This window comes from Drosophila arizonae, chromosome 2 (genome assembly GCF_054131065.1).
Source record: "Drosophila arizonae isolate 15081-1271.41 chromosome 2, UAZ_ARI_1.0, whole genome shotgun sequence".
Classification (NCBI taxonomy): domain Eukaryota; kingdom Metazoa; phylum Arthropoda; class Insecta; order Diptera; family Drosophilidae; genus Drosophila; species Drosophila arizonae.
This window is the reverse complement of record NC_142922.1, coordinates 24,612,223-24,638,183: the sequence shown is the minus strand read 5'-3', so window position 1 is coordinate 24,638,183 and position 25,961 is coordinate 24,612,223. Positions and strand designations below refer to the sequence as shown.

General features: G+C 42.5%; 3 protein-coding genes across 12 annotated transcripts in view; 1 reads left to right on the top strand and 2 right to left on the bottom strand.

Annotated features, from left to right (window-relative positions):
* Positions 1 to 752: 752 nt before the first annotated feature.
* On the bottom strand, positions 753 to 15,691 carry Orp8 (Oxysterol-binding protein-related protein 8). Of its 8 annotated transcripts, none has more exons than XM_089476517.1 (11): positions 15,248 to 15,691; positions 14,281 to 15,044; positions 10,217 to 10,318; positions 5,959 to 6,008; positions 4,684 to 4,830; positions 4,379 to 4,610; positions 3,695 to 4,318; positions 3,200 to 3,357; positions 2,954 to 3,132; positions 1,741 to 2,889; positions 753 to 1,676 (listed from the first exon to the last, which is right to left on the bottom strand). In XM_089476517.1, exons 2-11 carry the CDS (start codon positions 14,735 to 14,737, stop codon positions 1,442 to 1,444), a joined length of 3,333 nt encoding a protein of 1,110 aa, XP_089332643.1. In that variant the 5' UTR covers positions 14,738 to 15,044; positions 15,248 to 15,691; the 3' UTR covers positions 753 to 1,441. The 8 variants fall into 8 exon arrangements, with proteins under 8 accessions (XP_089332643.1, XP_089332644.1, XP_089332645.1 ...); XM_089476518.1 differs by having other exon boundaries at positions 15,252 to 15,691; XM_089476519.1 differs by having other exon boundaries at positions 15,523 to 15,691.
* A 235-nt stretch (positions 15,692 to 15,926) lies between these two features.
* snRNP-U1-C (small ribonucleoprotein particle U1 subunit C) lies at positions 15,927 to 16,590 on the bottom strand. The gene has a single exon (XM_018015970.2). It carries the CDS (start codon positions 16,453 to 16,455, stop codon positions 16,021 to 16,023), a length of 435 nt encoding a protein of 144 aa, XP_017871459.1. The 5' UTR covers positions 16,456 to 16,590; the 3' UTR covers positions 15,927 to 16,020.
* A 173-nt stretch (positions 16,591 to 16,763) lies between these two features.
* gukh (NHS actin remodeling regulator GUK-holder) overlaps positions 16,764 to 25,961 on the top strand; it is a 45,043-nt gene continuing 35,845 nt past the window's right edge. For 2 of the 3 annotated variants that reach the window (XM_018015844.2, XM_018015850.2), the window contains exon 1: positions 16,770 to 18,138. In XM_018015844.2, coding sequence (XP_017871333.1) covers positions 17,496 to 18,138 — 643 coding nt within the window. In that variant the 5' untranslated portion in view covers positions 16,770 to 17,495. Of the gene's footprint in view, positions 18,139 to 25,961 lie in introns of all 3 variants that reach the window. The other variant, XM_089476515.1, reaches the window with a different exon arrangement.

The following is a 25,961-nucleotide window of genomic DNA, read 5'->3' as shown; positions in this document are numbered from 1 at the left end:
CACACCGAGCTCCATACACCCTTTCAGTTTCAGTGCCGAAGGAGAAACATTGATTTATAGCTTCTCGCCGTGTTAAGTGTTAAGCTGAACCTAATATATATATATATATAATGATGAAAAATCTAGTTATTGCTACTATACTGTGTAATACCCATCCCATACGCCATCCCGCTAAATATAAGGCGTAATCAGAAAAGGAAAAGAAATCATAACGAAAAAATTCTATTTAAATAAGTGTACTCTTAGCGCATATTTAGCAGCATCTTTTACTCACATGACTAAACCGGAACGATGAAAAACATCAAAATATCGTATAGTCGCAATCGCGTTAAAAAATCGCCCTAATAACTGGATTGCTTATAGAACAAAACGTAGTAAACGGAGAGACAAGAGGTCCTATATTAAGTGAAATAAAATTGTAAAACAGCTAAATTGAAAATGAGAATGACCGTAAATGTTGTAGAAAATATATAGTATATATAAACTATTTGTAATTGTAAGCAAAAAGCAACAACAATAAAACGAATAAATGCAAAACAAAATTACAGCCTCATACTTTGCCAACTATGACCTCAAGAAATCTTACTCTCACATTGAGCTACCCAAATATCATCATCAAGGAACATCCCTTAATTGGCCTCAATTAAATTTCGTGTGCCCTTTCATTCGATGACTGTATTAATATCCCCTAAATCATGATTTCATTCACTCACCCTCAGGGGCGACATTTCATTGGAAACAGTTCGTCCAAGTGAAAGGAAAAGATGTGTTAAATGTTTATTTCGATCCAAATATGTTTTCAGGTAGTACAATTTGTGTGGATGTTATGCAAGAACATGTATTTTGTGTATATAGTACACTAAGTTTATAATAATCACTTTAGCATTAAACTTTCTTAATGTTTATGAGTGTTGCACGTTGTTCTTGTTCATGAGAAAGCCTCTCGAGCAGCTCTGCCAAATGATCTCATATGAATATATATGCATATATATTTTATGAGTACTAGTATATCTATGCATTTGTGTTTGAAAACAACAGGAATTGAATGCATTGTAGTGTCCGTGAAATGGAATTGTTACGAAATTTTGGTGATAGTTTTCATTGTAGATATACGTATCCTTTGTAAAACGAATAAGCCTAAACGTACCTGATCGGGCCTGCTGAATAGTTTTCAGCATTTCTGTGGCCGCAGTAGTTAATATTACATTATAGACATTTATTGGGACTAACATACCAATTAGCTTAATTCATAATTCTTGATTGACTTTACACGACGCTCATTTGAACAGTGAATCTGTTTCTTTGAGTGGGACAGAATATACAATAGAAGAGGCATGGCTATATAGCTTTAGAATAATATTGGACGTGTATAAATAGACTATATTTGTATATACCATAGCTCAAATGTTGCACTTATATATAGAAAATTTAACCAAAATAACTATTTAAAGAACCAGCGCAGAATCACGCTGAATGTTAGCCCAATTAAAGCATAGAATATAGACTTGACCACCGTCGATATGGAGACGCCGCCCCCAATTAAGTCATTTGAATTGATACTGCCATTCCTCAAGTTCGGCGCAAACTGGATTCGTTCCAGCCGGTTTGTGATGTCGTTTAGTTGCTTTGAATGGTTGGCCAACGTTGCGTTCATCTGGTCAATGGCCAAGGCGAGTCTGAAGTATATTGGAATAAAAATATAAAATACTTTATGATTGCTTCAATGGATCGGATACTCACTGTCTAATGGCTGAGGTATTTGAGCCACGCTTCACAGCACCCTGCGGCGATGGACTTGAGTCCGAATCCACGGGCTTGTTTTTAGTTTTGGACACATTTGTGGTGTCTGAGGGAAGCCGTCTAGTGGAGTGGGCGCCAGGGTCTATATTGGAACGCATTAGTTCGGTGCTAAGCACGATCGGCACCGTTTTGTTCCGCGTCTCGGTGAGCACCTTATAATCACATTCGTATTGGCGTACATCGTTACGAACGTCCCATGGCCGCAAATCCGCGTACTTGTATATCCACTCGCCGTAAGCGTTCAGTTCAAAGAGGGCCGGAACATGTGGTTGGTCGTTCTGTAAACGCGACTTGGCCGCCGCTCGTTGGTTTTCCTCCAGCACTGTTTTCTGCTCGGTAGCAGCGACTTGATCCTCCCGTGCTATGGCATCTGAAACAAGACTCCAAAGACGCTGCGACTCTGTTGGCAACTGTTTCTCCAATGGCACCACGTGCCGTATTAGCCGCTTCGAGCGCATTTCTGCATCGACCTTCAATAGTACGCTTTCTTCTCCGGTTTTTAGATCCTTGAGGCGTAGCTCCTTGTCCCAGTGACCGTTAATAGTAGCCAAAGTTTCTTTACCCAATTTAATTTTGCCTACGACTACGTTTATGGTGTCTGAGCCGCCAAGGAATGGTTTCAGCTTGAATTCGAGCTCCGTCTTGTAACCGGTGTTCTCGCATTCGATGTTTATCTTGCCACCGAGCTCCATGGACAATGTACCCATGAGTATACCTTTGCAGTGGGCATAGGGCGTGGTTGCTGTATAAATTTCGCCACGTGGCAGTAGCGTCATCGTGGCCATACCCTCTAGTACGGCCGACGTGCTATTGCCATAGAACTTCGATTTGGCCAAGATGGAGCAGGAGATACTGAAGCCATCCTCGCGATTCGTAACATAAAATGCCGATACCGGCGGATGATGCGAAACCTGTTCGGCAATGTAAAAGGTACGACTGCCGTTGGGGTGTTGCCAGTAGCAACGAAACGTTTCGCCCAATATGGGATTATATGGCTTCTTGAGGCCTTTGGGCTTCTTGTAGAACCCGGACAGGTACCATTGCACGATGAATTTCATGCGTGTGTAGGCGTCATCTTCATGGACAGCCCTGCCAAATAGCAATTGAGAAATTATAAGAAACGAATAAAAATCCAGTGAAGAAAAACGCATACCTAGAGAGCAAATCCGCATGATAATAGGAGTCAGACAGCTTGTCAAGAAACGAGCGCGGCTCCAGAATAAACGTGGGCAACACCACCTTGCTTAGATCCATGCCGGGTCGCACCTGCTTCACGATACACCAGATGAGGCTCTTATTTTCCTCGGCCAACTCCTCCACTTGCTCTCCTTGCTAAGGACCGTTATCAAATATTAATGGAAACCATTTGATCCACCACGAAATGAATTGCACCACTTACCTCACCGAACTCCTCCTCTTGAAATGGCACATAGGTAGTCTCCTCGCATGGTATTTGTTCAGCCACATCATCTTCATGTGCCGGTTCTGACTCTGAGTCGCTCTCCAGTCCCGACATTGCCGCATTGGGCGCTTCATTTTGACTGTCAGCGTCCAGATCTGTAAAGAGTTGATGAAACCCTCAAACTCGTGTACGTCACTGTGTAGAGGAACTCTCTATAGCTGAAGCAACTGCAATGGCAATGGCCCCAATGATGACCTATTCCATTAACTAATGTAAATATATCGGCTATTTTATAGGTAGATGAGTGGCTAAGATGCGAAACTAACGACTAGCTTCACATTGCAATTACATAAATTTTGAACAAATAACGCCCAGACTACTTTGTGTCGGAAGCATCACAACACAACCAACTGCTCGAACTTTCTAGCAACAACAATGACAGCAACTACGACAGAGAGATATATTAAAGTGAATCTGGCTGGAGGCCTTCACCCTGAACGTTGACTTGGAAGCGCGGCAGCAGCAGGCAATCGGGTGGTGCACTGACTGGCCTCGAGCCAGCTCCCCTAGGACAGACACTGCCGCTGGCGTAGTCCTCTTCGTCGTCACTGGAACTGCTTCCGCAGAGTGCGGCGCCCATCGACAGCGATTTGCTGATGGGCGACAGATTCCTGCCTATGCGTCGGCCAGGATTCATTTCAGAGGCATTAGACACATCGCTGGCGCGTCGCATCTGGGCGAAACGTGGCAGGCGCTTGGTGCGCTCCCAGTTGCTAACAGCGCTGCTGTACAGCTGCTGCAGTAGCTGCGGTGTCTGAGCGCGCGACGATGGGCGCGAGTTCTCCTGCTCGGCCGGCGGCGCCAGCCAGTGCTGCATCCACTTACCGTGATCGTTGAAATGCTTCTCATAGTCGGCTTCCGACCACTGAGTCTCGTCCGAGACGGGCAACGGCTCTTCGGCGTAGTTGCTGGACGGCGTATTGGTGCTGTTGGACCGCAGCAATAAAGCTGAGCAGCGCAACGACAGCTCCAGTGCATCCATCCAGCACTTGCCAGCGGCCTGGCTCGGCGCTCGAAAGATCAAGTAGGCTGTGGGCAGTGGCTGAACCACAGCGCCTGCAAAAAAAAACAGGAGATGAGCAGTTGCCACAGGCGAGCTGTATAGAGTACAATTACCTATGGTCTCCTTATCGGGTCCGCGTGGCGCCCAAATGGGCTGATCCAACGGATGAAAGAGCTTGAAACAGAAGCCGTCCTTCTTGCTGGGCCGCTCAATCACCTGACACGAGGTCAGCATAACTGTGCCCACCCAGTGGCTGCTTTTTGTCTTTTGGCTCTTGTAGATGAGCAACAGGCCAGGCTTCAGCACGCACCACAGCTTCGTCCAGGACTTTAGTGTGCCGCGCACCTGTGAAGGAAAAATAAAGGAGATATTGTATCGAGAGATTCACTGAGCGTATGCTAAACTAATTAACACTCACCTTTAGCCAGTCAGCCAGCACTATGACCGCCGGATCCTGCAGAGAGTTCATCAACTCACTGGCCACGCGCTTCTTCTCGCGCCGATAGTTCTTGCGCTGGGCCTTGTACGACTCCTTGCGATTGAGCTTGGCCGCATCTGCAGCAGACTGTGGAAACAAGAGATGATTAAGTGGGTGGGCAGGTGGTTTGTTACTTAGTTAGAGCGTTATATAATCAAGCAAGAGCGCATTTGACTCCACTTGTCTGCACCTGTCGACAGTTTCGGCATACATTCAAAAATTTCAAAAACATTCGCAATCACTTCTTTGCCTCGAGGATGTGTGTGCTCGCACCTGACGACCAACTTCCTCTACAACATTGCTACACACGGATTTTCCAACTAATTCATAAAGCAAATGTTAATCTAATTAGCGCTTAAAACTAAATTTTCACACACGAAAAATATGAGAGAAATAAAGCCAAAAAGTAAAATTCAGCAGCTATCTGTACAGCTTCACTTTAAGATACCCTGTAAATTAGCTTAACGAATTGAAACTAATTTGGTCCAACTTTACCGCAGTAAGCTATTAAAATATTTCGAAATTCCAAATTTAAATAGGGAGAGGGAGACAGAGAGAGAGAGAGAGCGAGACACAGAGAATTTAGATGAAATAATTTGTAAATATTAAAATTCATTCGAATGCCAAACCAAACAACGAAACGTTATAAACATAAAGCAATTCTGTTTCAGCCCCGGGCGAATCGCCCGTATTTCCAGTCGAAACCGCAAATTGAAACCGGAATAATGTGACTGGAGTTCGCAGAAGATATCAGGAAAAATACAGTCAGCTTTAGCGAGTATTACAAATATTAGTATTTACATATGCACACATTGATATATACATATATATAATATTTCCATATTATATATAGTTGCATGTAACAAAAATTGACTAAGCCCCTTTTTGGCATCAGTACGCTGGGAAATCGTATAAGTATTATTTTATGGCTTATCAACTCTGCACGTGGCCCGCTTGTATCTATAGATATGCAATCTGTGCTTTTGGCGTCAGCAGGAACCGCACATCGATTAGAGCTGCATTAGTCAGCCCTTATCACAGAGCTCTTATCGGATAGCACGCCTCAGACAATTACATGCGGACAGAAATCATGACCCAGTTTCAACATTTCTGATTGGTCTTTAATTTTGGTTGTTATATATTTAAAAATATTTAAGCGCATTTTTTGTTTTTGTTTTTATGTTTTTTTGGGAGGAGGTGGAGAGAAATACTTACCTTGTCTGCCGAATTGCCATCACGATTATCTGCGGCCCAATTGGCGATTCCTGCAATAAGAGATTGAATTGAACGAATTTATAAACGCTGTGCTGGCGGATTCTCTAATTATTTATGGCCCGAATTGAATTGGGTTAGCAGCGGCTAAGATCTAAAAGCAATTTGGAAAGATGTTCACAGCCTATTTGTGTATTGTGTATGCTTATGTCTACACATACATATACATATGTTCAAGAATGTGTGTGTGTGTGTGTGTGTGTGTGTGTTTGTTCGAGAGAGGGAGATATGTAGATGTATAAAGTACATAAAAACAAATCAACATCGTCTCAAGGTAGGCCGCACGGCAGCAGCAGCAAACGCGGTGCGCTCTGTTTTATTTATTTTTCGAATATGTTTTAATTTATTTCGCAAGACAAACAGACACAACAAGTAGTACATATGCAAATGGGCGGGTGAGAATTTTCGGATTTGGGATGCTCAGACCCTCACTCTCACTCTGTATCTTTCACTCTCTCTGAGATCTCTCAGGCTCAGTTTGACTGGCTAAGCGACTCGCACTTGCACTTTAATCATAATTGCGCACGCTTTCATTAAATTATTATTTTTAACTATTTTTAATTTCTCTTTATATTTTCCACATTTAATTTTCATGCACAGAGTAGTTTTTTTTATTTTATGTCGCGTCTGCCGTGCCGTACGTAATACAAAATAAAAATCAAATAGATTTCAGCTCATAATTGGACAGACTATGCGGAAGACGCGTGGAGGCTTTGCGACTGGCACTTGCTTTGTAGTAGATTCATTTGGTATTCCACTGCTCGCTGCTCCACACTGGTCAGCCAGCTGAAGAATGTGCGTAGAGGCTGCGAGCGGCGAACTGCGGGCTGCGAGCTACGTTAATTGGTGCTTTAGCATTTGTTGAACGTACGCGTGTACTACATGGCGTATACGCTATACGATACTCAGAATCGGAATCGGAATCGGAATCGGAATCCGAAATAACACGTATCCGCAACCGTAACCGTCAACGAATTGTTGTGAAACTGTATTAAGATGGCGCGCGAATGCGTGTTGGGATGCCCAGTCAGACTCGCCGATTGAGATATATATATATGTATATGTATATGTTGGCATGCGCAGCGAACGAAAACAAAACGCAGCTAACTACGGAGCCGGAGCCGCAACGACAACTGAATATGCCCAAAGAGCAGCGACGAGCAGCTGCCGCTGGGCCAGCGGCGATGACGCGACTGACACGGCCGCTGACGCTGGCGTTGGCGTCGCTGCCGCCATATACCCAATACACCGCCCGCCATATAATAATGAGCCATTAGCTGTATGTAGTGATTGCTGTTGCTGTTGTTGTTGTTGTTGTGGCTAACGATTGCATGCTCGCCAAAACAAAATAGAAAAAAATAAAATAAAAAACAAAACAAAAATCAAAACAATTTGTTTTTTTTTTATAAATATTTTGAATATTTCGAAAAGCAGTTGAGAGGCGCGTCTCTGGCGAGCTGCCGCGAACGCCCGATATTAAGTACTCGTGTGTTAATTTAGACAACTCGCAGATATGATATCAGTGCGCAGTCGGCATCTGCGTCAGCGTCGACGCGTCGCTGCCATCTAGCCTAGTCACACTCGCTGCTGCTCTCTCTCCCTCTCCGTCTCTCTCTCTCTCTCTATCTGTTGTTCATTGTCACTCTCCATGTGCCAAACATTTGGGGCGTTATCGATGAACTTATTAACTACTAAGTTACTTATGTGCATATGTACACACACACACACGCGTACATGCTGCCTCTGCGTATGTGTGTCTGTTTGTGTGTGCGTGTGTGCTACACACAAGTGTTTACAATGAGCTCATGAGACGTGATCCCAGACGCCGTATTACCTAAGGCTTACCACTTAAGTGTGCCTTAAAATATTTATAGTCTTCAGATCAAACAGTTCCATATTTCTAAGTGCACACAAACTTTAAACTACATCTGTTCGCTGACATGATCTTTCTCAATGTACAAATGCAAATACAGTAGTCGTTCGCTAATGAACAAATGGAAATGAGAAGGGAAATGAAAACGAAATGCCCTACAAACATTTAATGAACAATCAAATTTACAAATTGAAAAGTACGCTAATTATTTATATCTATTTCATTATTTTACAGGGCTCATCACTTAATATAATCTATAATATGCTATTATAATCTATAGTATGCTATTATTAAATATGACGAAATATATCTAACAAATCTTTGGTTTTATCAAGATGACACAAACTGAGTTTTAAGTCCATCCCGGAAATAATCACACATGTTTTGCTATGAGCTAGAGCTGATTTTGTTTTTTCAGGTGCCCATGCAACACAGCAAACCGAAGCGAGTAAAATTTGTAGTGAAAATTATGTGGCACCCGGAAATCAAATACTCTGTACGCTTTGAGCCAAAAAGCAAATATAATAATTTTTCATTAACCAAAATTAGTTATATTTCACAGTTTTCCTAGAAACTAGCAAAACGTATTTCTAGTTAGGCCATTTCATTTTTTAAAGCCTGTTTTTTTTTAACAATCAATAATATTAAAAAAAAAAAAAAAAAAAAAAAAAAAACATCTAGTAAAATAATATAAATAAAAAAAGGTATACATAAAATAAACTTATTTTCCAATATCATCAAAAATGAATAGTTTAATGTAGATCCTACCGATATAAGTGCATTAATAGCTTATAAGAAATATATTTTATGAAGCTGCTTCCCATCTCTAAAATATCTTTAAATTGTTGAATCAGGCGCTGAACAAATGTGCTAAACCATGTCATAATTCGTTTCATATGTTTGCTAAATTGCAAATAAAACAATAAACAAATTCATCAAGCTGCCGGCCAGATGTGCTTTGAAATCGAAACTTCGGACTGCAAATTTGGTGTTAGTTGTATTATTTCACCTGTAGATAGCAGCAATTAGTAAGTCAGTCGAATGTTCGCAAAACTCATTTGTCATATTTCAGTGTTGTTGACAGCTCAATGATTCAGACTGTTCGAAGAGAGTATCAGAAATATAAAAAAAAGTTAATGAAAGCAAAAGTCGCTTATCGGACCACCAAATGTTATCGTTAAGTTTTGCAATCAAATGTTGTACGAGCGGGCTATTTCAATAAAGTGCCAACGCTATGTTTTTGCTCATTAATTAGGGCTTATCGAGAGTGCGAACACTTTTAAGTTCTATACCAACTAAATATAACTACAAATACCGAAGATAAGATATGATATGTCAGATTGACAGCCAGCAGCGGCACTGCCACAGCTAGACGTGGGCAATCTTTTATCCAGCAAAGCGGGGGGCGGTGCGGGGCTCGCTGCCTTCAATTTCAAGTCATAATATAACAAACACAACTGCAAAACATGTATACAATACAATACTCGTCCAATAATAACTGAAAAGCTTTTGATAATGCACCGTGCGCTGTGGCACACAATAGATGGGAACGAAAGCAAAATCATACAAATGGCAGCCAAATGCGTCACAGATATGGCAACGCTTGACGCGACGGTCATGGCTAAGTGAGTACTTAACTAAATGTTCGCGAAATGCATACAAATGCGTTCGTTGGCCAACTGCATGGAGGCCGAACGCGTTGATGATCTCGATTAGCGAAAGCAAAAGCTAAAGCAAAAGCAAAATCTATGTGCAAAATATGTGTGCCACAGATGGTCCGTGGAATTCGTGAATATTTGTTTTATGATCAATAAAATGACTGCTGGAATAATCAGGGAATAGCTTTGTATGTAGTATGAGACATGGAATGATCAATGGAACGATCAGTGGAATAATCTTAATTTAGACTCTGTGAAATGTTCGTCGTATAAAACAAATGTAGAATGAGATGCGGAATAATCAATGAAAAGATCGATGAAATCATTGGAGAATGAACTTAGTGAAATGATCTATAAATGATCAGAGGAATTATCAATGAAATGATCGGCGACATGATTGTAAAATCATAGGTGAGTTGATTGAATGGAATGAACAATTGAATATAACGACCAATGGAATGCATGCTAGATGATCAATTGGAAAGATGATTGATAAATTTAAACTTTGTAGCTTAATTGAAATGATCTCAAGTAGGAGTAATAAAGGAATGAACTGTAGATTGATGAATGAGATATTTTGTTAGTCGGTGCAATGATCAGTGAAATAGCTTGTAGAATTGATTTGATGATAGATCGGTGAACTGTGCTAAATTTGTGGAAAAAACTTCACCTGGCGATGATGGCGCTGGGCTGTTGCTCAAACTGTCTGTGGAGGGCAGTTTGGTTAAAAGCACTTTTTGCGAGGGTCGACGCTTGAATTTAAAATCGAATACTGCAGTAATGTGAGCAGTTAGCCCCATACATAGAATGAAATATGTTAAAAGAGAGAAAGAAATAGAGAAAGCGAGCAATATAACTAGTCAGTATTCATATAATATCAATACACTAATGTAGTTCTATAGTTCTATAGTGTTACTACATACATTTACAAACACATTTACGACATCGAGACGACTTTAGAAAGTATAATTTGACACTGACAAAAACAGAAAGCCATAGCGAAATAAAGAACTGATGGAACTTCTCATCCAAGAACATATTCAAAAGTAAAACATTTATAAACAAACATGAATAAAGTAGAACTAGTATAAAAACTAAATATTTATATTCAGAGTGTGAATTACTATCAACCCAAATATGATAACGGTAAAAGTAGCACAATGACAACATTTTAATGGATATTTTGAAGAGAGTTCGATGAATGACCCAGCGATCGATGATAATCGATGCTATACATTTATGATTACTTTATTGCACCTCTAGTTCAATAAATTAGTAGTCCTCGCACTCATGTGATATCATGTTTATATTTATCTCAAACATTAATTGGCTGTAATAGAACTATCGATGTGATTATGCATAGTAGAGCCAACTTTAATCAAGCTGAATGCATGTCAACTTGGCGCAATTCATGCGCAACCCTATCTCAATGTATCTCGGTCGTTGTCTAGCTGCGGGATAGACCATATTAGACGTGTCGATTAATCGCTGTGAATTAATTAAGCGCCGCTATCAATTTGCTGTCATCGGGTATGGCGCACAGCAGGCAGCCCTCAATAAACAAGGCGAGTCTAGCGCCAGCAGGCGAAAGGATGCGTCGATAGATTGCATTGATTAATTTCCAATAGAGAATTTACGGGCGTTTCAATTACGCAATTTCAAAGCTCGCCTCGCCTGGCCTGGCCTGGCCACGCCCGGCTAATATTGGCCAAGATATTGCCAAAGGAGCGCCCAGCCAAAGTTCAAAGTGCTAAGCGAACGACTCTGTGAGCCATGTGGCGGCTAATGGTCAACTGTCGATGGCTATTAATTTGGCGCTGACCAATGGGCGATGGCATTAAAAAGAGCTGACCGCAAATGATGAATGACATCAACATGCGAATGCACTTTTGGTTATGCCAACTTTTGTTGTTGCTGCTGTTGCTGCTGCTGCTGCTGCTGTTGCCGCTATTGCTGCTTTGTTGATGACTGTTGCATATGATGTCACAGCAAGCACCCGTATGTGCCCCCATTGTGTACGTGTATGTGGGGTTGCATATAATCCAATTATATACTATAGTGCTGGCCAATGGCATATGTAAGTGGAGCACGGCTCTTACAGTGGCGGCGGAAGTGGTTTCTACTAGAGGGATGGAAGGGCGATTCATTAGATATGCAAACGGCGAATGCCAGGTGGAGCTGGCAATCAATATGCATATGTGCATCGAGTTTAGCACGACTCTCTAATTTATTACACGGCAATTTGCCCAAAAGCATGCTATAAAATATTCAACGAATGAGATACTCGTCCACACACAGACACACATTGATTTGGATAAGTGATGCATATTCGTTCAATAGATAAATTATTCAGCCCTCTGCTAGATATGACGATCGAATTTGTTGGTTATGCAAATGTACAAGAGAATTTCATCAACCGGTACAGCCAAAGTGGACCGGATGTGGCCAGGCGGAGAAGTGGAATAAAGACTAGAGCTAAAGTTCATGGTGCACATCTCACTTCTGACCTTTGCCACCGAAGCTTGGAAGCGAAACAAAAATAGAATGCAGCATGCCTTATGAAATACACACCAAGCCCAGCCCAGCTCAGCCCTCCTCCCATCCGTCCCAAATAGGCCCTTACGTACGCCAAAATGTAAAAAAAAGAGAAATAAATAGAGAAAAAATGTACGTAAATTGAAATAAAAAACAAGAAACTAAAATGGATGGACACATCACAAAACGCAGCGACGCATCGATTTTTGTTTTTGCTCGTTTGCCCCCTGAGTCGGTGGGGAGTGGAGCAGGGCATTAAATGCAAATATACCAGCAGATATATATATATATATATATATATATATATATATATATATATATATATATATATACATATATTTGTATAATTGTGCCAACTGCTGCATTTCTCAGCATTCATGGCCTGCAGTTGGCCCTTTCGGCGCCTTCGGCCCCACTCTGCCCCAACCAGGGGGCACTAAAAAGTGCCTAAAAGTTTGCGCGTGTCAGCTAATTGCTTGTGTATGTATGTGTGTTTTTGCACAATGCCCATTGTGCTTGTTTAAGTATCAAAACAATAAAAGATGTCTACTAAAAATTTTATGACAATTACTTACAATAAAACATATAACGAACTCGAAGCGCAAGAGCGACAAAAGTACAGCTTAACGAATTATTAATACTCTCCAGGCCAAGCTCTAAATATAAGTATGTTTACTAATTTAAGCACAAGCAAACATCAAGATATAATGCACAGATACAAGCTAAATTATGTGTATATATATTATATATCAAAGCTGAAATGACATCTAATTATAATGAATCTTCCTTTGTTTAGACTTGAGACACGTAGGGCTTTTATCATGCTAAACAATGAATATTAAATTGGCAAAGCCTTTGAAATGCAATCGTATTCGATTGCCATACGAGACTGCAATGTTTTTACACCTACAGTTATCTAATGAAATTTGAGCTCGTTAGCAAATTGGCAATTAAGTGTAATATCAATTGGTTTGGTCGGATGCAGTGGAGCTGACAAAAGCCCTGAGGTAATCAATAAGCAGCTATGACAACCTGCTGCTTGACACGCACACAGAGATACACAGACATAAAGATACACTTGTCGCTCATAAACTGCATTTATACACATATAATAAATATAACATAAATGTACGTCAAAAAGCTGTTATCAAATCAATCTCAGTCTTAATATCCATTAGCCCAGCTGTGATCAGTGTGAGTATGGATATAAAAGTCATCAAGTCCCTTTAACGAGCGTGTGCTGTAGCATATATATGTAGATGTTGCACGTAAATTATGACAAGAACAGGTGCAAGTGCAAAGCGACACGGGGAAAATCCGATTTGTTTGCCTTTTGTCCTCAATTCAAATTGTGGTTGCTGCATAGTCATAGCAACAACAAACTAAGCTCAATCAACAATTAACACCTCACCTCCTCACCATACTTAGCTATCTCTCTCCCTCTCCCTCTCCCTCTCGCTCTCACTCTCTCTATCTACATCTCCCCCCACACGCGAGCTTCGACCAGTTGACGGACAGAGCGGAAGCGCTTGAAGCCCCAGACAAAGCTAAAAGCGTGATGCGATAGTCGATGTTAGTCGCGTAGCGGGAACTGCCATTGAAATGCGAGAAACAACAAAATCAAAACAGAACACGCAAAAGTGCCAAAGCCGAAGTTCACTGGCTTAAATATACCCTGGGCGCATCTAAGAGCTGTCTGGCTATACGCTTATTATTATCGATAAATATATGCTACAGCCTCACTCGATTGTTCGGAGATTTCAAATTATATGCACAACAGAAGAGAGTAATATAGTATATAAATATAATATAATTATATACATAAATAACGTAATGAATATAGCTATGTATATAAGTTAACTATGTATATTATAATACAACTGAACATGGTAAAGACATATGCCTTCCCTGTATATGCCTTCACTAATTGAGTGCAGGGTATGCAAATTGAGACAGCAACAAAACATAGATTAGCATATGCATGTATAAGAATACGAGTGTATGTGTGTGTGTCAATGATTGAAACGAAAAAGGAGAACAACAACGAAACACGAAACGAGAGCGCAAAATGTGAGCCTGTAATAGAGGCCAACAGAAAAGCAACGCAAAATGACAAGAGAGACGACACTGAATATCAATTGAGGCTAAGCTGGCTGAACGGACGCATCCTGATCACCAACTCATCACCAGACGACTCACCTGACGACTGCCTCAGGCCGGCGCTGTTTGGTGGCGTTATGTTAATGCCGCTGATGCTGCTGCCGCCTGCACTGGCGCCAATGCCGGCACTGACGCCCAGCGACTGATTGGAGGCCGCCATGGACATTATTCCGGCCGTCTGCAGCTGCAGATGACTCCCAGTGGCCGTGGGCACGCTGCTCGACTGCGGCGGCTGCTGTTGCGGTGTGCCGGGCACTGAATGGGAGGCGACGTTGGCCACTGGCGGCACCAGTGTATCCCCGCCGCCCGCATGCTTTGCACTGCCTATGCGTATGGGTGTGCTGCTACCTGGTAGAGCACCCGCACCGACACCTGAGTTGATGGGCGTGTGGTTGCCACTGCTCGAATTGGTTATGACAGCTGGTTGCTGTTGTTGATGTTGATGTTGATGTTGCTGCTGCTGCGTTGGTGGTGGTTGTTGTTGTTGTTGTTGCATATTGTCTTCTGAAGTTGTTATGTTTTTGTAGTCTGCTTCTTCTTCTACTTATTGCTTAATCAGCATGGCCTTTGCTTCAGTTGTCCAGCGTGCAAGGTTGACACACTCTCACATACACGACTTACACACGCACAGACAAACACACGCAGGCTCGGCCAATTATTGATTTTGCTTAGCTTCCCTCCTTACGGCACATACAATTTTGTTTTCCGAACTTCTGTTTTTTTTTTTAATTTTTTGTATTTTTATATGTGTTTTTTAACTGTGCTGTTATTGGCAACTCGAAACTGAAATGCTCCTGCTTATTCTTTAGAAATATATATATATACTATATGTATATATACATAGTATATGTGTTTATTTGATTCAGGCTGTGGAGTGCCAGCTCCTTTGCTAGTTAGTTAATTAAAGGCAGCACTGTAGCCACGTAACAGACAGTATGAAACAATTAGCTTGACTGCTAAAACAGCACAACGGTCAGTATTATTATTCTTAGTCATATACACTCACTCACTCAGTCGCTCAACAAGAAACACCACTAACACATATGCGAGAGCTTGACACACACTTTTCGTATCTGTTACAAATTTGTGTTTGCCGCGTGGGCGCTCCGACGTTGTTCACGCTTCACGTACAACTGAAGCTGAGACTGGCATAACACTGCGGCACACCGCGTTCACATTCGCATTCGCCATTCGCATTCACATACACACAGCATATATGCATACAAATGTGTGTAGTTGTGTACTCGTGTCTTATTTCCAAAAAGCTAAACTTGTTTGTACATTTTTGTATGAGCTCATCCAATGCTGCGCCCGTCTCCCTTGCCGACGTCAACTCTAACGAAACACTAACAACCACCATTGTTCGTTTGTAAGATTACTATTGTGACGCGGCAAAGACGCTGGAAGTGCAAATGCGAACAAGTTGAACAAGCTTTTTTGTTTGGGGGAGGAATTGGAAAGCTAGCCGCCTACCAATCTGCATTGCCAACAGCTGACAGCTTTCAAACTCATGGAAACGTGTAGCCTGCCCCTCGCTGTGTGCGAAGAGTGCAGATCTATATACATATCTGCCAATATTGAACAAATCTAGTACATTCTTGAGCGTTCCCGGTATTTTTTAGGCCTTTTTGAATATATAAATACATTTAAACACATTTATGCGAGAAGTTGGATTAAAACACAAGTTATTTTCTTTAACTTAATTTTTACAAATGGTTTATGTATTTGTAACTGGTCTTAACTATTTATTGACTTAAATCCACTATTTCATGCTCTATATTATTTTGGTCCGTTCATCATTTGTGGAGGCAGCGTTCCCAACGGTGGAGGCGGCCCCATCATGGCCATCGGATTGAGAATGGGCGGTGGACGTATTCCTGTGGGTGCCATCAGTGGATTCATCATGGGTGGCATATACGGCGGCATGTTGGGCATGCCTGGACGCGGTGGAGCTCCCATGTTGGGTGGCGGTATGGAAACGCCTGCCGGTTTGTTGCCAGGCGCAGGTCCAGCGAATGGGTTGTTTGTAATCTTGCCCGCCTTAAATGCAGCAGTGGTGGCATCGATCAGATGCTGTGCCTGCTCCTCCATCCATTTTTGGTAGTAAAACTTCACATTATCACGATGCTTGCGGCCCGTGCAATGGGTTTTGCGAACGGACGGTGAATCGTGTGTCAAATATGTATCGCAATAATCGCAGTAATACTTGGGCATGTTGGTAAACAACAATTTCCAGTTCGTTAATTTGTAACTGACTTTGAATAAACTTACAAAACGTTTGATCAGAAAAGAAAATGAAGACGCACAACAAAATATTATTGACAGACTGACCGTAGTCTAAAAATATAAAAATAATCAATCATAACAAAAATACTAACACTGCTCGTTTTTAAGTGTTGGATAATCGGTATAAAAACAGTGTGGTAAAGTGTGCACATATAAGTAAAATTATCATCGATATTTCTATCGATGCATAACCGCCTCTTTTGAGGTTAACAGTTTGTTGCCGATATTAACATTAACATTTGTTGGTAACAGTTTTTTTAAGACCGGCAAACGAGCAGGACGTATGCGCGGACGTAGGCGCTGTCGCAGTAGTTGATGTTGTTGTTGTGCGCACCTTTTTGAATGATGTGTCGACTGTGAATGAGCGGCAAACACGCGTAACGGCAATAAAATAAAAGAAAAGAAAAGAAGAGCGCTTGCCAGAGAAACATAAGAAGCAATAAAATCGTAATTATTACCAAATCGTGTTCGGCGTGTACGTACGAAGTGCAAAGCATAAACCAGTTCAGAGTGCATAAATAACTACCGCCCAAAACGCCGGCGTGTGTGTGTGCGAATGTGTGTGTGAGTGTAGTTTCGGCTTACATTCAATTAAAAACCCGGCCAAAAGTCTCGCTCTAAGGTGGCCAACTAGTTTATGCGTGCGAGTGTGTGTGTGCGTGTGAGCGTCTGGAGCAAACGGCCAAAAGCAAAGGAATTTATATTGGCGCAGCATCGCGGCAGAGCACAAAACAGACAACAATAGGCGAAGGCGAAGGCAGAGCCAAAGACAACGCCGAACGTTGGAAGGAGCCGCCGCTGTCGACGTCGTCGTCATTACAGAGGATTCCAATTCCAGAAGTTGTTTGACCAGTTTCGGCTGTGAGATTTTTTGAGCCCGTTGCGCGTTCTTGCCTTTTGTTTTGTTTTTTTATTGGCCTTTGGAGACGCACCGAGCTGAATGAGGAACGGGTGGATCAGCTAGCGATATGCCCTTTGTACAGCGCACTGTGCAGCCGGTGAATGTGGCACAAGCGACCGCCGCCAGCCTGGGGCATGCCTCCACGCGATTCCACTGTTTGCCGGGCAAGTGCAAAAACAACAATTGCATCAATAAGCAGTCGCCCGATGAGACGGACGCCGGCGCGCCCACTTCGCCCAGTCTAACCCGAGCGCTGATTCACGGGCTGCCCAATGGCGTCGACTCGGACGCTGAGCCGCGTCCGCCGGCCGCTCTGCCCATGAAGAAACTGAAGCAGCATGTCGAATTCTTACCCTCGACCACGCCCACAACGCCCACATCGCCAACACGGTCGCGTGCCTCGCAGTCGCTGCCCAATTCGCGGCAGCCAAGCCAGCACCGAGTGGCGCTGCCTGCACGCAACGCCAGCGCTCCGCAGTCGCCGACTGCGACGAGGATCGTCTCCGGCTATGAATTCGACTCGATCAGCAACATAACCCTAAGCAATGCGCTGCGCCAGCTGGCCAGCCTGGTGCTCATTGCCAGCGACATCTTCGAGGAGCTGCAGCGGGACTTGCAGTCAGTGGGCGAGCGGGCGGGACGCGTGCAGCGCAAAATAACGGCCGTGGAGCGGCGCGTATGTGCCTACGATCCGAAAATGGTCACAGTTCGTAAGTATTCCAACAGAAGAGAACAGTTAACATTATTGCTTTAACTTAGAGACTTGCAAACACACACATACATATACTACAGTTAAAGCTCTTTTGAACGAATGTCATTCATAATAATAGCGATTTAAATTTTCTTTTTAACTCACATTTCCTCAAGATTTTTCCACGAAAAATCCTTTAAAATTTTTTAATAAACTTTTTGGGCAAGAAAAGAGTAAAAGAATGAGAAAAATTGCGGTTAAATATCTCAGTCTGCTGCTTGAGATGTCCGTTAGCAGAGCTTTCACTGTATATGATGCATATAAACACACATACGTACCTATATACTAACACATGTATGTATACATGCGTATTTCAATTGCCATTCATAGCAAGTCGCGCTGGCAAAGTCAAGTGCGTTTATCACAAGGCAGCTTATCTCGTGTCATCTCTTTCTGCCTTGCACCCCCAGCTGCGGCTGCTTGGTACGCGTGCCTGTGGAGCTTTTGTGGGTGTACGTGAGAGTGAGCGTGTGCGTGTGTGTGTGGCTGGCAATGGGCCGTGCTGGAATCTTATCTGGACTGCGTTTTTCTTTCGTTTGCTTTGTTGTAAATTAAATTCAATTTGCCAGGCGCAAAAGCAAAGCGCGAAATTAACACCTTGTTTACTTTCTGCTTCAGCTTCTTCTTCCACTTCTTTTCTCCTGTTGTGGGAGGAGGTGTAAGAGCTGGGGCTGTGGCCTGTTCACACAATTAGCTGCTACTACAATTACAGATAAGCGGCTAAAGTTGCTTTGGCTCATTGTTTTCGCGACCTTGTGTTAAATTGCGGCCAACGTGTTTGCCCATTTATGTTGCACACAGCTCCGTGTAATGCAGCAAAGTCTCTAAGATTTGTAGCAGTAGCAACAAGTTGCTCGGCTTTGCCTGCCTGTCGAACTGCACTAAATTGTCTTTGCGCAGCAGTTTCTAGTTTTTATATGTATTTCCTTTTTTCGTGATGTTTGCATTTTTTATTTTTGGCTATTCGCTGGAAATTTGCGCCTGTGCAATAAATTTTGAGAAATAAAAAAGTTGAAAAAAAAAGTTTACGTGTGTCTGGCGACGCTGACTGCAGCTTTTTGCAGTTGTCATTTGTTTCCTGCTGTTTTTTCATGAATTACCGCAATGTGCAGTGTTGCCAGATGATCGAATGCGATCGATTTGCAACAGCGCACATTCCATCTCGCTCTCGCCACTCACAGTTGACAGCTGACAGCTGCTGAGTAAAGGCAGCTGCTGCTGTTGTTATTGCTGCTGCTGTTTCTGCTGCATGCCAAGGCAGCGCGCGCTAATTGCTCAGGTATGAAGCGCTCAGAACAAGAGAAGCACATAATTACATGCACGTAGCACACACACAGACACGTACACGCACACTCATACATTCATGTGTTGGTAGTTGGTAATTTTGCAATTGGCATTTGCCGACGAGCGCTCTGCCCCCTCCCCTTTGCCAGTGTTGCTCAGCGCCGCTCATTAATGTGGCCATATTAGAAAATGCCATTACAGCGCGACATCCATCGCCATTGCCATTTGTGGGCAAATGTGAACTAAGCCGCAGTTGCCTCAAACCGAGGGGGGCTGTGCAGCGGTGCGTGGCGCTGGCAGGGGTGCTTCTTTTTGCCAAAGGCTGCCTACTCAGTGAGGGGCGTGCAACTGTTACCGTTGGCTGCGTTTTTTTTTTCGTTTTCTGGTTTTTTGTTTTTTTGCTACCTCTATCAATCGGCCATATTGCTCGGCAACATGTAAGCAGGCGCTGCCTGCTGCATACGTGACTAGACTATGAGTGAATGATACTGCCACTGGTGCTGCTGCTGCTGCTGCTACTGTTGCGGCCGCTGTTGTTTGCACTTTGAGTTGTTGCTTGCTGATGGAGGCAGCTGCACTTTGAACATGACCGCTATCCACTTGGCCAAAGGATGGCCATTTACTGGGAACTTGGCACAATTGATATGTGAAAAACACACACGATTCATACATCCGTGTGTATGCGCGGGTGTGTCTGTGATGTGTGTGTGTGTCTGTGTGTGGGTGTGCATGGGCAGCTTATAGTTTTGCGCACACATGGCATTTGGCTGTTAGGCTAATTTGCTACGTGTTAGCCAATGCCTGGCAAATTGAATACCATCAAATACACTTGCCAATCGCTTATAGCCAGCACATGCCACATAAAAATTCCTAACAGGAAAAAATGCAAACAAAGAAGAGCCATAGCATGGACATATTAACAGCGCAGTAACAGTTAAATGTTTGCCGATATTTAGAGAGAGTATATAAGCTGCGACTTGTGAGCTTTTTTATTGCTTGCTGCTGTATTCTGTTCCACAAAAAAAAAAGTAATTGCAGCCACAGTGGGAATAAATTACGCGCAGCCTGACCAAAAGATATGGCCCGCATCTGAGCAGCGCACAAAACCTGTTCCCACCTGCAACATGTCGCTCTGCCAGAGTGTATATACATACATACATGTGTATATGAATATGTGTGTGTGTCTGTGTGCCGCCACAAAACTAAACAAACCAGCCAACGAAAATAAACCTTAAGGAAAAAACACGCTGCGTGCTACGGCCAAATAATTTCAACTAACCAACAAAAATGAGATACACACCCAAAAAAAGAATGAAAAGATACAGATACAGATACTGTGCGTTATTGTCTGTTAGTTTTGGTTTTTAGTCTTGTTCTTTTTCTCTTGTTCGCTTTTGTCTTAAGCATTCGACGCATTATTGTATTTCAAGTGCGCTTGATGAGCATTTGATTGTTGCAGCCAAGTTTTTGCCTCAAGCGGCAAGAGGGGGCAGCGGTGGGGCGTGGGCACTTTAGTTTGCTGGTTGAAATCATTTTTCGTTTAATTTTTCTTCTTCATTTCTGTTTGTTTTGTTTATTTTCCCCAAACAGCATTTTGTTCTCACTTGAAGCGAAAACCCGAAATGTAAACCAAGCAAAGTCGCAGCCAGACCAGCCAGATATATACAGACATACACACATCTAAACTGTGTATATACAGATACGGATTCAGATACAGATAGAGATAGAGATAAACACTTGCATAGATACATATATAGATGCGCCCTGTCAGCGCTGCAACTGAGTCTCGACGAACCTGTGCCGTGCAGCGTGTGGCAATCGTCAGGTTGCCTAAGCGGCAAGGCTGGATCGCTGGGGCACCTGGGAACCTATCCGGTCTGCTCTATGCTATATTTGCTCTTCTGGCAGATAACATTCCTCGTCTGCCTCTTGCACTGCGTTGTTTGCTTAACTTGGGCAGCAAATGTAGCTGAAAACTGCACGAACGTCGTCATCGTCGTCGTCGTCGTCGTCGTCGCAGTTAAGGCCACAAGTTCAACGGCTAAGAAACTTGTTGCGTGCCTTAAAGAACGGCAACTGGAATCTGCAGATTGATTGCCGATCGTCGTCGTCTGCGTCTCTGTTCGCTGCATTTTTGCACGTTTGCCAGCTTCAGCTTGCCGCATGGAGCTGCTCGTAGCTCGTAAAGTCGCTGCCGGAGTTTCAGTTTGATGCATTTCTATGCAACCGCAGCAGCAACAACATCAGCAGCAACAACAACAATAACAACGCACCTTTCAGTCATTGAACTTTAAGCTATGCGTTGCCCCAACCAACCGACATCAGTCGAGAACGTCGTCAATACTCACAGATTGCAGCGGGCTTCATTCACAGCCGTCGCGACGTTTGCCCCAAACCAAACCAGCCAAAGATCGTTGCCTTGAGTTTCATATCGTTTGGTGCCGCTTTGGGTCTTAGTTTTCGGTTGTGAAGTGCGGCGCTTTTTCGATCCGATCAATCGATTCATAAAAAAAAAAAACTTTAAATTGATGTGCCTCAGCCGTTCTCTTCTATTTGTTGTCTTGTGGATGTAGTCGAAGGCAACGACTGAAACGACATTTATCGAGCTGATGACGACAGAATACCCTGTAGATATTCAGATCTTCTGTTACATATAAAATAATGTTTGATTTAAAATTCAATTTTGGTAATGCAAAAGCTCCGAAGTGGCTTATTTACAGAATATATAGCAAATACAATCTTTATCTGCAGATACAATAGAGATAAGATAGCTGAGATAGAGGTATTAGAAAAATACCTGTGCGACCTTAAAGTTAATTATAAATACGTTGTATAATCAATGAATTGATATATGATCTCTTTTTATCTTTTCTTCTATGGTTCTATATATCACTCTTCTCATTTCTTATTTTCCTCTCGCTTTCTCTTTCTCTCTTTCTCTCTCTCTCTCTCTCTAACTCTCACTTTCTTTCTTTCTCTCTCTGTATCTCTATTTCTTTCATTCTCTTTCTGTCTCTCTCTCTCTCTCTGTTCCTCACTTCCCCCATTCTTAGTCTCCCTTTCTCGCTCTCACTCCCTCCCCATCTGCGTCCCTTTCTATATCTAACTCCATCTCTCTTGATCAATGACCGCATTGAAATACCCTCTGTTAGGGTATACAAAACGTGACACATAAATGGCTTTTCTTTTGTTGTTGCTTTCGTTTGTTTGCCTGCAGCGGATGTGATTTGTTGTCGCTGCTGCAATAAATAGTCCAAAAGCTAAGAGCGTTGCAGTTGCAAGTTCGCCGACGGCCTTATAAACAGCTTGTTAGAATCAAAACACCCGCATTTTGCCGCATGCAGGAGTTTCAGTCAAATTCAGTTTGTTTCTTAGCCATAAACTGTCTCCATGCCGCACGACGACTTTCTAATCTATATGTTCTCCGTGTATGTCTGTGTGTTGGTGTGTATTTATTTACATGAGAATGTTGCCCCAAGTCTGGCGACTGCTTGCACCTTAGCTGGCTGCAATCTCCTGGTTTCAGTTGAGATTTAATGGCATTTAAATTTAATTTATAAAAGCCAAACGTGTTTCTAAATATGCCCATTAAAATGGTATGCCAGGCAAGAGGGTCGCTGCGACTGGCTGTTGCATGTGGCATGCGGCGTGGGCAGATAGACAACAGGATACTTGTAGGCGTTAGAACAAAGGCGAAACCCATATGGGCATTACCCAGACTCGACTCTGCGAAAATTGTGCGTTGGTATTTTCCAGTTTTCAGTTTTTCAGTTTACTTTGGCTGCAATTGTGTTGCCCTTGCTGAGACAGGAATGCGCTGGCATGCGATTTCAGTTTATAGATTCGTTCCAGAAACCTGTACAGCGTCCCACAGGTAAACAGCGCGGCACTAATCAAGCGCAGACGGCGACGGTGCCACAGAACGCACAGCAACGACAGCAACAGCAACAGCAACAACAACAACAGTAAGAGCAACAATAAAGAGCAGTTGAGGCGGAGAGGAGTTACCAAAACCCTGCAGCAGCGTTGTGGCATTACTTGCATTACTCGAACCCATTGGAATTTCTCATAGCCCATTTGGCCGCTGCTGGCTGTGTGGAAGAAGAACTTTAACTTGTTTCTCGGAAACTCTGGCCCAGAGCGTGCAGGCGACTCAAGTGCTTTTGGCAAAAGCTGCCAGCAGCGCGCAGACCTTGAATTCAATTACGCACAACAACATTGCATAAGTGTGTGTGAGTATTCGTGTGTGTGTGAAAGGAAGAACACTTTGTCCTGCGACTGTTTATGACATTGTCTGCCTGCCTGGATGGTTGCCTGGCTGCCAGGCTGCCTGCCTGTTAGTCTGTCTAAATGCCGTTTCTGTCTGGCTGTCCGGCTGTCCGGCTGTCTGTTGCACTGTCTGCATGTTGATTTCCGGACGGCTGATTGCAGCAGTGGCTGCAACAGCAACAGCTACAGCGGCAACAACATTGCGACAGCAGCAGCAATTTATGTTTCAGTTTTCACTCTCTCATTCATCAAGTTCTGGGCACGCAAGCAAGGATGAGCGCTCACTACCTGGCCCTAAAAGCAGTTCAAGGTAACCGCAAAAGGTGCTACCCAAAAGAGTTCGTTACGTTGTTGCAACAACCCTTTTTTTTTTTGTAATTGTGTGCGTGTCTTTGCTTTGTTGTGCAAGTTGGGAAAATGGGAAACGCTCCCTAAACTGCTGCAGGACGAGTTGAGGACGCGACAGTGCGAAAATTGTTTTGTTTGTGGCAGAAAAACAAGTTCTGTCTGTGCCATGCCACAGTCGAGCGCGACAGCTGATGCGTTGATCTTATCAAGCACGCACACAGACACACACACACACACACACACACATTGATACACACGCAATATGCAAATTAATCAGAGTTTTTTTTGGGTGTGCTTAACGGACTTAATGAGGCATTGATTTAACAACCCTGTCGCTGGCAGCTGTTAGAGCATTAGATCAGATCGTATTAATAGATTGTTGCACTCGTGAGCTGAAATATCGGCGAGCAACTGTAGTGCTTAACTAAGCTAACATATTACTTAATTATTGTAATCGTCCCCACACCGATATCTTATCGTATACACCTGTTTCACTATCACATACCTTGCGCCACAGCGACTTGCCAAGGTGCTTGAGTTGGGCAACTATTTTAAATTAGTGAGTGATATCTATTCGAACATATAAAGTTACAATATAATAACTCGATAGTAAATTAAATTAAAATGTCTTAAATTGCTGAAGAATCTAGCTTAGAAATCGAGTTCAAATATTCTAAGTGATATACGATATATATGTATATATATTTTATTTTTATTATTTATAGTTACATAAAATTGTTTTGAAAGGTTTTATGTCGCTATATCCTCAACATAATATACTTATCTTTATAATTGACAGAAAGTGTTTTAATAAATTTTCCTACAAATAAGCTATCTTGTCACATAATGTCATATTTAAGCCCAGAGACAATAAAAAACTTACGTCATAATACGCTTGGGCGATAAAAATTATGCTGAAGCTTTAAAAACTGTGCGTGGAAAGTGTTGAGACTTATTTTTAGCTTTAATTTGGCTTTTATACAAATTAAAAATATTTTGTGTTTTTTTTTTTATATAATTTATAGTTTTTTATAGGTTTTTATACATAATATATAGTTAGCCTTTTATTGAAATTGATATTTTATATTTTATATATATATGGTTTCATAAGGATTTATGTACATCCTTCAATTTCCCAGACTTGCTTTAGCTCTTTAATAAATATTGTATACATGTACTCTTTATCATAATGCAGCAATAGATCATTGCTTGGTTTGTTATTGCCTCATGCTGCTTATAGGGGTTGCACTGAGGCCCAGAGTCCAGCTGCTGTCTGCTGTCATGAGCTTCTAAAAAACTGTGTAGAAATAAATAATACGCTTAACACGCACACATACACATCCATAGACATAAATGTATGTGCATATGGTCATGTGGCTACATTACTCTCCTCTAATTCTCTTTATACACTGCGTCTTTCTGTCCTTCTCTGCTCTCCTCTTCGCCTCGTCTTGACAGTCGCTGCAATCGCGTGTGCATTTTAACATTTAACACTTTCCAGCATTTACAAACACTGTTAAGTGCTGGCAAATCCACAACAAAGTCAACTTGCAATGCAATTCAGCCGAAACAAAAGACAGTTGTTGTTGCTATTGTTGTTGTTGTTACTCTGATTGCTGCATGTAAAACTACTGACATTTGCCGGCTTTTGATTATATTTTCTGAATTTTCTTGTTTTGTCGCTGCTATAAGCGAGATTGTGTGCGAGAGGGAGAGGTAGAGCGAGACCGATATGTCGTGGGGCACAGACAGAGGCAGAGGCAGATTGACTGACATCATTTCCGATGTTTATCTTTTCATGTTAACAACTGGCAAGAGCATCCAGACGACGTGACATGTACAGCAGACTAGACACGAGATAGTAATACGTTCAGCACACAA